The 14,105-nt window shown below is 37.5% G+C and overlaps 1 protein-coding gene across 1 annotated transcript in view; it reads right to left on the bottom strand.

Moving 5' to 3' along the window:
• Nucleotides 1-14,105, bottom strand: part of USH2A (usherin) — a 747,185-nt gene that overhangs the window by 573,403 nt on the left and 159,677 nt on the right. The window contains exon 13 of the mRNA XM_058533703.1: nt 2,835-3,018. Within this exon, the coding sequence (XP_058389686.1) occupies nt 2,835-3,018 (184 nt within the window). The remainder of the gene's footprint in view (nt 1-2,834; nt 3,019-14,105) is intronic.

Genomic DNA, 14,105 nt, shown 5'->3' with positions numbered 1-14,105 from the left:
GGCCAGATTAGCTGCAAGGACAGGGGCAGGAGATTGAAGACTCACAATAGCGTAAAGGGGAGAGAAAGGAAGAGGATGAGAAGTAAAGACATGGTATAGTCCCAGGCAGCACAGGCACATGGTCTTCCTTCAAGTCCTCACAGGACAGGAGCAGGGCTATGTTCTCTGAAGCCGACCCAATGGACAGCAGAAGGGAAAGATCCTGATGACAATCAGCTTACTCAATAGAGTCACAATTAAAGTGGTTTTGCCCCAGACTAGGAGTAGAAGGTGAGAAAGTTAGGAACAGGGCTCATCAAAAGAGGATTAGGTAGGGCTAATGGACTAGAGATTTGAGAGAAGTTAGGAGCAGACTATGTGGTAGTTTGGAGATGAGAGGATTGGAAAGATATGATGTGTCTGTAGAGCAGCATTTCTGAGATTAGAAAGATCTGAGGAGTAGAGAAGTTCCAAGTCATCACAAAATAGAGGCTGTGGTCACAGAAATGGGTTGCTGGAAGGGGAATTAAATGAATGGGGAATTAAATACCATCCCTCTGATAAGGTTCTCAATCAATGGAAACTTGCAAGTCTGAAGATAAGAACAATAAGGATGGAAGAAAAGTGGGATCATTTCAAAGGAAAATTTGTAATTTTAAAAAGGTAGTTCTTTACCTGACTCAATATAATTATGAGTCAGCTAATAGGTACAGATATACAACTGTATTTGTATAAAACTTGTCAGGAATCTTTTTACTTTGAACTCACACTTACTCCAGATCTTTCACTCTAGAATCTACTCAGCTTTTTACACTTTGAATCTCACTCCTAGACTCTAACCTACACTCATGCTTTTTATTTTACTGAGTTCTGCTTTCTTGATTCTAACCTCAGCACCTTCTAATAATTTAATTTACACCTACTTTGATTTTTTGACTTTTTCTATTCCTCACCAATTTAGGTTAACATTTTAACCCAGCGTCTAATCCACAAAGTCCAATTTCCAGTGTTAGCCAGTCCTGCTGAAGTGTGATAGGTGATAGAGCACTATTATGTAAGCAGTTCTCGGCCCTTAGATGGGGTGGGAGTGGGATGGGTAGATAAATGAGAGAGAAGCAGAATGGGATAAAAATCAGCCTGAACTTAGGAACATTAATGGGTAGAAGCAGTGGTGAAATAAGGAAATCGGGTTTCACTTGAAAGATAAGTGAAAAAGCTGAGAAAATTAGACAGCTCTTGGTCATTAAACAGGGGTTTTGGTGATAACACTGGGAAGAATAACAAGGGGCATCAGTAGAGGGAAAAATGGGTAAGAGACTGGCACCAAATGCCATAGATGGGCATGAGTGTTCCAAGGAGTATTGTTGATTGGGGAAAATATTTTCTCTTGGTAATTAAGTGTTGTCAGAAAGACTGTGGAAAAGATAGGACATCTAAAGACAGAGGTGGCCGAGAGTGAAACAAACCAACCCCAGAGTTCCAAGTGGGGAATTTGTGAGATAGTCTTTCAATAAAAAATATGCAGAGGAGGTAGTATGTGCAATAACTGACTCCAGCTTTACTGTCAAAATCCTGGGAACACTTTTTCTTTAGCATTTACTGTACCATGTGTTTTCTATGCCCATTCAGAGTGATTCAGCATTTGTAGAAAAGACTGGTAATGCTCTCAGACTACCAAGATGATATTCCAATGGTAGCAGAAGTAGACCAGCATGGATTTAAAAAACAAAAAAGATACAAAATAAGAACAAAAAATTGTTTTAATAAGTATTTTAAATATCATGTTAAAGTTTTTTTAATCAAATTGAATTTTAGTAGAAAACCAAATGAACTAGTTTGAGTTCTTTTTCAATAATTTACCCTGTCACCCTGTCCACACTCTGATTGAGGTGTTAATGAAGAGCGTAATGGCCAAAAGGCAGGCAGCAGTGGGGCAATGAGTTGAAAAGAGCCCAGATAATCTCAAACCCTTGAATAATTAGCAAATATATTTATAAATACACACACACACATATATTGAGAAACAGATTTGATTGGTGTGTACAGCATGCAATACTAGTGGCTTGGGGAGAGGGATGGAAAAGATTTCATAGACATAGTCCCAACACTAGATAAATTTATACTCTGATCAGACAAAAAAAAAAACACACGTGGAATTGGCATTCCAGTACATTTTTAAAAATACAGCAACGAACACAAATATGTGAAGGTAAATGCCCACAGATATACTGGAAATGAGAAGGAGAACATTAAAGATAGCGTAACTTTGACAAGTGGTTAATTTACTTTCAGAATATACTTTACACACTGGGAAAAAAAATGATATCATAGTACAAAGATATGTTTCTCATCTGCTGGTCTTTAAACCCAAGTCAGAAAGGCCAAGACAAGATAAATGGATACAGTAAATGAATAAATAAAAAGCAATAAATTCAGGGACCATGTAGAACAAAGTACGTACATTCGTATGCTGATGATCCTGGCCCTTACATTGTGTACGTGTGTGTGTGTGTTTCCTTCTACAGTTATCTCTTCATCTGTCTTTCTCCACATATGAATCGTAAGTTCTTTGAAGGAGAAGGATTTTATTTAGTTAATTATCCCCAGATCCCAATACGGGGCAGATCTATCAATGTATAGCAACCTAAACATTGGAACTCAAGGAAATATTCAAAGATTATCATTATGTTTAATAAACGCAGATGTCAGAGTCAAAAATACATCAACAAACTAAGGAGGACAGACAATATTACTTTTTACAAAAGATACTGCCAAAAAATTCACTGTTAGTAAAAAATAAAAGTAATTGAAAATATAATAAAAATATTTAATTATTAATTCTTATAAATATTTACCTTCCGGTCTGAGGATCAAATCCAAAGTAAAGGTCTTTACAACGGTCACAACTTTGCCCAGCAATGGAAGCATCTCGGCAAATGCACTGGCCAGTTAAGCTATTACAGATGTCATTAACTGCACCAGTTGTATGGCATAAACAAGGCAGGCAGCCAGTAGCATTGCCTGGAGAAATGTAAAAACCTGGAAATAAAGAAATGAGAAGTTTTCAATATATACTTTCTATCTAGTTTTTTCTTTAAAAGATAATGTTTGGATTACATCAAAAAACAGAACACTCTATCATGGCATTACCTAACTCCCAACACAAATGTGGTTACAGCTGTTCTTAAATAGTGTGTCAATTATGACCAACGAAAGGCTGACCAAATAATTTACATTGCAGCCAGGTGTCTCCTAGGAACCTAAAATTCAGTGCATTTAAAACCTACTTCATAATCTTTCCACTAAAAATTGGTCCTCCTCTAATCATCTTCATTTCAGCAAATAGCACTGCCATCTATTAAGTTGCTCAACCAAGAACCTTGAGACATGCTTGGCAGAGTAGCCAGATAAAATACAGGATGCACAGTTAAATTCCAATTTCCAATAAACAATGATTTTTTTTTTTAGCAAAAGTATGTCTTATGTGATATTTGCTTATATTATAAAATTATCATCTGAAATTCAAATTTAACTAAGCATCCTGAATTTTGCTAAATCTGGCAGCCCTTGAGTCCTTCACTTTCCTTCACCCCTACATCTAGCTAATTACCAAGTCCTGTGGATATCCTCTTCCAAGAATTTTAAACCTTCTACTCTCCATCCCCACTGCCATCTCCCTAGTTAAAGTTACCACTAAGTTTTTTATAGCTAACACTATGTACCAATGGCTATGGTAAGAGCTTTATATTCATGATCTCATTTAGTTCTTACAGCAACACTAATAATTCAGGTATTACTATCATGTCCATTATACAAATTAGAAAACTGAAGGTTAGGAAGGTTAACAAATTTTCCTAAAATGATAGAGTTGACAAATAGCAAATCCCAGATTCAAACCCAGGGATCTCAACTCCAGAGGCTTTCTCATCTAATGGTGTCCCTCTTGTCCCCCTCCAATCTATTCTTCACAGTGTAGCTGGAACAATCTTTTTCAGAGTGTAGGTTGAACATTTCATTCATCTACTTAAAACTACTTGATGACCTCCTATTCCCTTTAGGAAAAAATCCAAATCCCTAACACAGCCTCCAATCCTCCAGTCAGGTCCCACCCATCTCTCTAGCTTCATCTCACTGCTCATGCCCAACTCAGCCCTCTCCAGTCATACTCCTTTCTGTTCTTGAGACTTAAATGTCTTTCCATAGGTTGCTCTGTCTGCTGAAATGATTTTGACCCACCTTTTCTGCTTAGCTCTCTCCTATGCATGTAGGTCCTGTGACTTCCTCTAGTAACCTACCCTAGGTGGGTTTAGGCATGTCTGTTACAGTTTCATAGCATCCTGTTTCTTGCCTTTAGAGTGCTCATGAAAATTTTAATTAATCTCATTTCCACTGGATTGTTACCTTCATAAAGGCAAGAACCTCATCTGATTAATTCATCATTGTCTCCACAGCATCCAGTACAGTGCTTGGCACCTGGTAGGCATTCCATAAACATTTGATGAATGTACTAACAGCTCTCCAATTTGGATAAATTACCTATCAGCACAGATACTTAGACAAAGAATTAATTTGGACTTATTGCAATAGTTTTGAGCCACAGAGAATTCTAGAACAATTAGAGGTGATTTTTATAAGAAATGAATTATCAGATAAATCTGTAAATAAAAGGGGATACATTTTGGTGCAGAACATTAGGTTGTCCAAATTTTGGAGAATAAAGAATGCCACAGAAAAATCAGAGATATAAGCAGAGAAGAACAAAATTGGTATTAAAGCACCCAGGGAGGCTGCTACCTGGAGGTAGGGCTTCAAGGAAAAGACTACATTGGAATTTGTCTTGGGGTTAATTCCCCTCCTCCTCTCAGGAGCGTGATTATAAAGGTTAATCCCACCGGTATTTTAGTTGTCCTATTTTTAAGCAATTCTAATTAGGATGACTCAGGTACCTTCCTGCTCAGCGATTACTTCTTGCCTTACCTGAATGTGCCTAATTCTAGACCATTACCTCTCCTTTTATGACTTCCAACCATAGAAAACAACATTTTCCCTTCCCTCCTACTTAAACTTCAGCTCCTGAGTGCAGTTTAAAGATAACTGACCTGAATTTCTTTTCTTTAACAATACATTTCTGAGCTCCCTCTGTTAGCTCCACTTCATGTTCCACATCTTCGTGTCTGTATCATTTTAACTGATCTTTTTGAGATTTCTTTCCATGAATGATTTTGTACCACATTCTGAAGCACAGTCATTAGGACAATGCTATCACTTTACATTATATGGAGCTGAGAGTTCACATATATATAGCACAAATCAGCCTACTAAAGTTTATCATTTTCCCCAGTTTTATTTCAGCTGCGCCCTGGTCCCAAACAAGACAAGTCTCATGCGGAAAGTAATGTGTTATACAGCTAAAGCAAAAAGTCACCCGTATCATAAATAGTGTTGCTCTATCCAGGAGAAGGCTTACAGAATCCTTAGAGTTCAAAGTTATTAGCAAGGCAGCTGGTATGATCTCCTGTAGTGGCTATTTGCACAGCACAGTACCTGTCCTGGGCATAAAAGAAGAGCCCATTTCCTAGCAATGTCCCTCCTGAGGACCATGAACAACTAGGCTTTACCAAGGTCTTGAAATGGGAGAAAGAAAACAAGTTTAACCTCTAGGCCTTATTCAGAAAAGGAGGGCAGAGCTGAGGCTAAGCACTAATTATAAGCCATTTAGAAGAAAAGACTTTCATCTTAAGCCAGAGAATGGACATAATATTAAGAGAAGAGTCTAGGGAGGAAGCTGTGGTTCCCTATACCGGGCAACAAAAGACTATTTCAGTAATGGTTTTACAAATCAATATTTTCAGAATAAAGTGTAGTAGATTACACTGTTTCAAATTAAAACAATAATAATTTTCCTCCATTTGGTGGTCTCATATAAAAATAATACTAAAATTATTATTCATAGAGTTGACCAAATGTCAATAAATGCATAAATATTAATATTATTCATCCCAAGATATAATTTCTCTAATTTAAAAAATTTTTTTAACTCTTTCCAATTAGTTTAGATATACTTTACAGTATCTGCCCCTATTCCTTCTTCCTGGACTGCCGTACCCTCCTTAAGTATATTAGCAACTCCTATTTACTGTTAGAACTCAGCTCAGGAATCACTTTCTCAACTAAGGCCTCCATATCCCTCATCCTTCAAGAATTAATCAGTCCCTTCCCTTTAATACTTCTCTGTATTGTACATTTCTAATATTGCACTTATCACACTTAAACTTGTTATATTTATGCATGAGTCAGTTTCCCCTACTAAACCATAATGCCTTAATACGTTTTTGATTGTATATCTTATACCAGCACAGTCTCTGGTACATAGTAATTTATTCAATGGATGTTTACTGAAAGAATAGATATATGAATGAAATGGATAGATGGCTGAATGGATGAAGGGGTAGATGGATGGATGGATATCCTTTACCCCTTAAAATATAAGATGATCTCTTTAACACTGAAAAGGAAAGTGGTAAACATAACTCTGTGAGTCGTGAGAGTGATCAGCCAGAGTGGCCTGGTCTATCAGGAATGGCAGGGAATGTATATGAATAGTATGTGAATCAGGCACAGTAAATTTAAAACGTAATACTTGCCATATCAACAGATGGAACAGAGCTTCAGAAAGAATGTGTCATCCCAAAACTATGTCTCCTGTTGTTAGAACAAAGGGTATAATAACATGCTCATATTTGGGAAAACATTCTACTGAACTTCTATGATTTATAAAAAAACAAGTTTTCCTGTTTATGTGAATATCTGTGAAAGGGCTCCATAAGCAGATTCTCTAAGAATCAAATCTAACAACAACAATGAACGTAAATAACGACAGCTCTGATTACATCTTGGAGATTATAATGCATAGATACATATGTATATTCATAAGCCACAGAAAAGTTTTTATATTCTTTGTTCCCATTTTTCTCAGTCTCAATATTTATCAAATGTGTGCTCTAAAGTCTCTCTCTCATGCCATCGCAACCATCTCAAAACTTTCTCCAACTTAGTTCATGGAGATAATCCCATTTCAAGACCCTTCATTCCATCTCACTCTTTGATCTCTGTAGCCTCCTAGGACTCTGTTAATTTTCATTTTTTAACTCTTACTTGGATTCTGATCAATAAACAAGATATCCCAGGACCTGAAGCAGAACCCAGAATCATGGGTTGAGATGAGTTTGAGGGTGGGGAAAGGTTACAAACACTTGTAAGAGTATTTATTTTAACCAACCCTCAAATATTTATTGAGTGAATGTTTATGTCAAATATTGAGTTAGTCAGAAAAAGTTTCACTTTTTCAGAGTGCAGATTCTGGGGTCAGATGGATCTGGATTTGTAAATGGCTCTTCTACTTAATTAGAACCCATTTCCCCTATTATAAAGTGGGAATAATACTAGTCCTTCCATCATAGAAATATTTTGCATATTAAATAGGACTTTCCAGATAAAACCCTATTCCAAGAATTGGAAAATAGTAGACACTCAATAAATATTATCTATTATCATCATGGCAATTATTTTTCTTTTCCTTTTCCTTTTTTTTTTTTTTTGGTGAGGAAGATTGGCCCTGAGCTAACATCTGTTGCCAATCTGCCTCATTTTGCTTGATGAAGACTTGCCCTGAGCTGATATCTGCACCAATCTTCCTCTATTTTATATATGGGATGCTGCCACAGCATGGCCTGTTGAGTGGTGTGTAGGTCCCCACCCAGGATCCAAACCTAAGAACCCCAGGCAACTAAAGTGGAGCATGTGAACTTAGCCGCTATACCACTGGGCCAGCCCCATCATCATTGCAATTTTTATCAAGCAGTTTTCTATGAAAGTGGGATTTTCCTAAATTAAAGTTTCAATAATGACTTGTCAATGTCTCTTTTGTTTCCAGATGTGTCTAAGATTATGGTTCATATTGCCTATAACAAGACTCTTTCCTGGTGGTTTATCAAGGCGGATACTTATTCTGAGACTCAGGTCTCTCATTGAAAAACATGTTAATCTGGAAAGCTGTTTCCCCAAACACTAGGACATGTGGCGTAATCGGATCTCAACTTTGATGCACTGACTTTTAATGGACTATCAGCCATCTAATTCCCATTCCATTGGCAGGGCCTTGCATGCAATTCAGGTTTATGAGCTCATTCCTTAACAAATATGATACGCTTCTTAATGAAGTAAGATACTTTGTTTTACTTTCTAACGGTGTGTATGAATTATAAAGCAAAACCAAAAGTAAATACCAGAGGGAAGCATGAGGAATTGTCCTATTAGCACAAAACACGTCATATGAAGCTGTTTTCATTATAAATTAGTCTTTATTTTATTTCAAAGCTGCAGAGTTCTCAATACCCCCTCTCTGCCTCTCGTGCTCAAGGGCAAGAGTGGGTCACCGGCCCGGGATGCCTTGACATCCTTCCCTGCCTTTCCCGGCCTGGCCTCTGATTAAGTGCCTGCTGTTGAACATTACGAGGTCATCCAGCGCTGAAAAAAACGCGCTGGGAAAACAGATTTAGTGCTATATTTATTAGCGTGGGTATGTGTACATTCACATATGTACACACACTCCAAATAATTTTAAATTAAAGCATTTTTAAAATACTTAATGGAGGTTAAGCAGCATTTTTAACCTCTGTTCAAGTTATTGAATGGCATATTAAAACCAACGTGGCTCTAATGTACCTTCTAATGTGAGCTGCTGCTTTAACAAATTGCCTATAAATTTTAGTTGAATTAAGCCTATTCCTTGTACGTTCATAGTAAGGTTAGGTTAATAATACATGAGGTTTCATTATAGGCACCTTCCTTAAGAATGCTTTTTAAGAAAGTGGGACGAGAGTCTATGTGCAGTAGTCTAGTATTGGTCGTAATATTTACAATCACAGATGAAAAATGCAGGCAGAAGTCCTTTGGCTGGCTAGTTCACCCCTCATACCCCACAATTCCCCCTCTGTGCCCCGCTGCTCACGCACATCTGCGTGGTGCTCCTCCCTGTAGCATAAGATCCAGGTCTCTCAGATGTGTTTAAAAAAGTCGAATGGAAGCTTCAGTTTGCAGCAGTGCATTCTAAGGTGCACACTGCAGAGCTGGCTACTGTGAAACATCTGCTTATGATAAAGATACTTCAGGATAAGTGTTTCTTTTTTCAGTGTAAATTTCACAGTAAGAGACAATAAACCCAGAAAACAAAATTCAAACTAGTTTCGGAAGCTAGAAGAATGCAGAACAACAACAAAAAAAAGGTCTGCAAGCACACTGTGAGCTTTTGATATGCTACAGATGTGTGTGCAGAATATCTTGTTTAGTCAAAAAAAAATACATTAAGTACTTAGGCCGGTATTTTCCTTCCTCCCTTGCAAAGTAAAACACCGCATCCTCCCTATGTGTGGTTAAAGGAACACTCACAGGCTTGCACTATGCCCATGCCTAAAAAGAGGAGAACGCCATTGAGGTATTTCTTAAGTGTAATTATTCACTAATTTGGAAAATATATGTGGAGCACTTCCTATGGAGATGTGCTCTATGTGCCTGGGATAGAGCATTGAACGATCTGAAGAACGGCATTGAGACTTGTAGGCTGGAGAGGAACAGATGAAATGATCTGAAGACTCATGGAAATGAGATCAGAAAGACCATGGGTGTCACAGATCATGTGGGTGTCCATCAAATTTGTTTTATACTTACAATGGTGGAAGCCAGCAGAGAGTGGAGTGGTACCATCTGACCAAAGTTTGAACAGTATCACTTCGGCTGCATGTTGCGAAGTGACTGAAGAAGGATAAAGGGGAGGAACAGGAAGTTTAGGAGGCTATTCAGATAATCCAGGAGAAAGATAAAAATGGCTTGGACAAAGATGGATAAGTGAGGGTGGTAAAAGTGGTCAGATTCTGTATATATTTGAAGGTAAAACCAACAAGATTGGGGCTGGCCTGGTGGCATTGTGGTTAAGTTCATGTGCTCTGCTTCAGAGGCCCGGGGCTTGCAGGCTCGGATCCTGGGCGTGGACCTACACATCGTTCATCAAGCCATGCTGTGGCAGGCATCCCACATACAAAGTAGAGGAAGACGGGCACAGACAGGATTGTGGGTAAAAGAAAGGAGTCAAGGATTGCTGCAAAGATTTGGTCTGAAAAGATTACAACCCAGAAACTACTGGGGTAACATTTTCAGTTAGGCATAGGTTGATGGACTGATTTTTCCCTTCTGAAATTCCCAAAAATAAAATAAAATAAAAAAGAACAGAAGAGGAAGAGGCAGCTAATGATAGATGTATACAAGCAAAACTGAAGAATTTGCAGTGGAGAGGCCAACAATAAGCTAACTGATTCAGGTTGCATAACTCTAGAAAGAAAGGTTTGGAATTGTACGCTCCAGAGATTTCTGAAGTCAGGTGGGAGGTGTAGTTCATTCCTTCCTCAAGCAGAAAGTTGTCCCTCTCAAATTTTGAGAGAAGACAACAAGTTTCCTCTTTAGAAGTTAAACCAGAGAGGGTTTGGACTCAACAGGTACAAGGATGAAGGGTTACAGTGAACACACGGATTATATGAAAGGCTCCCTGTGATGGTTAATTCTATGTGTCAACTTGGCTAGGGTTGGTATCCGGTTGTCTGGTCAAACACTAGTCCAGATGTTGCTATGAAGGTGTTTTTTTTTAGATTTTCCCAGAATATAAGAACAGTAATCTATAGACAAAAGGGCCCACTGGCTGCCCAGAAAAATCATTTAACCAAAAGCATATCTTCATGAAATTTTCTGAATTAAGGGATGGCAAGATGGTGAAACTTCTGGAATGTAAAAACGAAAAATAAGAAAGAAAGAAGATTTTAATTGGTGCTGCTAGAAGATAATGGTGAAATAACACATTTTTTGAGTGAAAATGATTCTATATAGTGGTAAAATTTCAAATATCTATGAGTATGGAATAAAGATAATTTCAGACATTCCAAAATTCTAAAAACAAATTTACTTCCCTCCCTGCACTCCTTTTCAGAAGCTACTGGAGCATTCTCTCTACAAAATACACAAATAAACCAAGAAAAATGAACACATAGAATTCAGGAAACAGGGGATCCAATATAGGAGACGTGAAGAAATTCTCAGTACAGCTGCAAAAGTCAGACCTAGGATACAGTTGTGCAACAGAACTAGAGATTGACTGGTTCAAATCAGAGCAGGAGTATCGGGGGTTCGGATCCTCCCATGGACTGATACATTTAGTGGAAAAAAATACATGTATACATACACACACACCTCCTATTGGCTCTATTTCTCTGGAGAACCCTAACTAATACAGATCCCCTTGTTAAAACTCCTGATTATTTCTGTGTCTCCAATTAAACAAAACACTCATTGAGTGCATGCAACTTACAAGGAATTACACTAGTCTTGTGGCTATGCAAGTTGAATAAGATAAACCTTGCTCTCAACTTATTGATATTCTAACAAGGGAAATAAGAAAACTGTACAAGTAAAGAAAATACAAGAATATTTTAAATATGATAATTATTTTCATTAATAGTGATGATTCTCACTCTATATCCTGCTTAAAAGAGAGAACAATTTGCCATAAACCTTTGGAGAGGAGTTTTGCGACATCTGTGCTTAGGCAAATAGCCGCTAAGAAATTATTTTCTTAAAACAAACGACACTAAACCGAGGCCGGCCCGGTGGCATAGCGGTTAAGCTTACGCGCTTTGCTTCAGCGGCCCAAGTTTTGCAAGTTCGGATCCTGGCAGGGACCTACGCACCACTCGTCACGCACCTCTCGTCAAGCAGTGCTGTGGTAGCATCCCTCATACAAAATAGAGGAAAATTGGCACAGATGTTAGCTCAGGGCCAATCTTCCTCACCAAAAAACCCAAAAACCAAAACACAAAACACTATACCAGGTAAATCCCAAAAAGAAAGGGGCCAGAAGGAGATACAAGAAACCATGTGGGGGAGGAAAAAGATTGAGTTTGATTTTCCAGTATTTTAACTTTTAAATTTAATTCGTATTTTTATCAAAATTTACATGCAGATCATTTTTTAAAACCAAATAGAATTTTAAGGTTCACAATGTAAAATAGCAATGTAAAATGCTCCATTCTTCTCCTAGGAATCTCCCTACCCAGAACCCACCTTCAACTCCTTTAGATGTTTATTTTCATATTTCTGAATAACATACATTGTTCCACCCCAACTTGTAAAATTTAGACTATTATCTTCCTACTACAGAAGATGAGTAATTAGCTCCTTAATACCCTCTCTTCAATAGTATCTGTATTTGGTTAAATCAATATTTAGAGATTATTTTATTATGGATATATAAATCTATTTCACAGCTCTGCCATATAATATGCTTTGATTATATTTCCTTCCTTGGAAAATTTGCCTTTGTTTAGCTAGGGATCTCTTAGGTATTTCTAGGAATCAAAACTCTCCAATAGAAATCTATCCAAGAAATCTATCAGTTTCTTTTTCTTCCACTCAATGTATCAGTCCAAAGGAGGATCTGAATCCCTGATCCTCCTGTTCTGATCTGAGTCAGTTGATCTCCAGATCTGTGGCATAGCTATATCCCAGGTCAGAGTGAAACATTCAATAAAATTAACAATGGATAATTACTCAAAAAGATATAACATTTGATCTATTAGCTTTTGCTGACTTATTTAGAAAGAAGAATATATAAATCATGGTTATTTGTGCAGGGGATCTAGTACCTTATCAAAATTAGAGATATTAATAAATAGTAAGAAAAAATATCATCTTAGAATATCAAAAAGAAAAACAATTGATTGCAAATTTGGAACGATGAATCTGAAGCTAAAAGAGCACAATGAGCTGTAGCTATAGGTTATCTTCCCAGCTCTTAGTAATCTTCCTGTTTTCTGAGATACTTACCACCTTGCTCCTACCTGAAGGAGTGGTCCCCAGAAGCCATGCTTATTTTATGTGACCCTGACACTCCTGGCCATGGTGAATGGACTCAGACGTAGCCATTATAACAAAACTGAGTCAATTATGATTTCCTTCTTGGAATTGTAACCAAGAGGAAGCTGATAAGTCTCTCTGTATAGCTGAAACTAGAACTGTAAGCAAACTCAGGGGACGAGGGCTGGCCATATAACCATACAGAGAGGGAGAAAGAAGCAGAGTGTGCCCTTCTGCAGAGAGAGAGAGAGAGAGAGAGAGAGAGAGAACATGAATGGGAATGAATGAATGAATGAATATATGTCAATGGGAGCTTCCATATCAGGTTTTGTGGAACATCCAGTGATAATATATGGATAATAACGTATCTATTTATGATTAAGCCAGTTCAATTTTTTTCTGATACTTATATCTCAGGAAGAATTAACTATTCATCAATTCCTTCTTGTCTCTTTGGATTTACTTGTCTCACTGACCAACATCAAAGGAAAGGTATGGCTCAATTTTCCTAAGCTGGATTCCTTGTCATGTAAAAGAGGACTTTAGTCCTACCCTTCCCTGGCAGACAAATCATCCTTTTAAATTTGTATCACACTCATTTTCACAGGCTCAGATAACTTGGAGCTGATTTTGTCAGGCAGGACAACAATTAATACAGCTGTTAAACAACTGATAAATATTTGTACTTATCATGACATCATGATGAATTTATTATAAAGAAACTGTCTTGTTTCATATACAGCCAAGGAGAAAGCCACGGATAGGGCCCATCTTTCTTCCACTGGGGAAACAGATGGAAAGATGGGTACAGTGGGGCTAAATAGTAGCCTATCTTATTAACTTGGTGGCATTTAAAAATAATTCTAGATATTTCTATGTGATGCCAGAACCTATAGCCCATTTACTAAAAACATTTGGTCAGCTTTATTCAGAAAATCAGTTCATCATCTGAATACCTGGCATTGTATAGATAATCAACCCAAGGTTTCCTTTCTCTGGAAAATAAAATGTATTCTTGCTTTTCTTAGTTCAGACTTTTTTTTTTTTTAGTTGTTAAAGAGGGATTTACTTCAAGTTGAGAAATTAAATATAAGTCCCAATTATTAAATGTCTCATTGGCTGGCGTTCATCTAAAGGGTCATCCCAAATATAGCAACACAAATATGCCACAT

The sequence above is a fragment of the Diceros bicornis genome, chromosome 38 (assembly GCF_020826845.1).
Source record: "Diceros bicornis minor isolate mBicDic1 chromosome 38, mDicBic1.mat.cur, whole genome shotgun sequence".
Classification (NCBI taxonomy): domain Eukaryota; kingdom Metazoa; phylum Chordata; class Mammalia; order Perissodactyla; family Rhinocerotidae; genus Diceros; species Diceros bicornis.
This window is presented reverse-complemented; position numbering and strand designations above follow the sequence as displayed.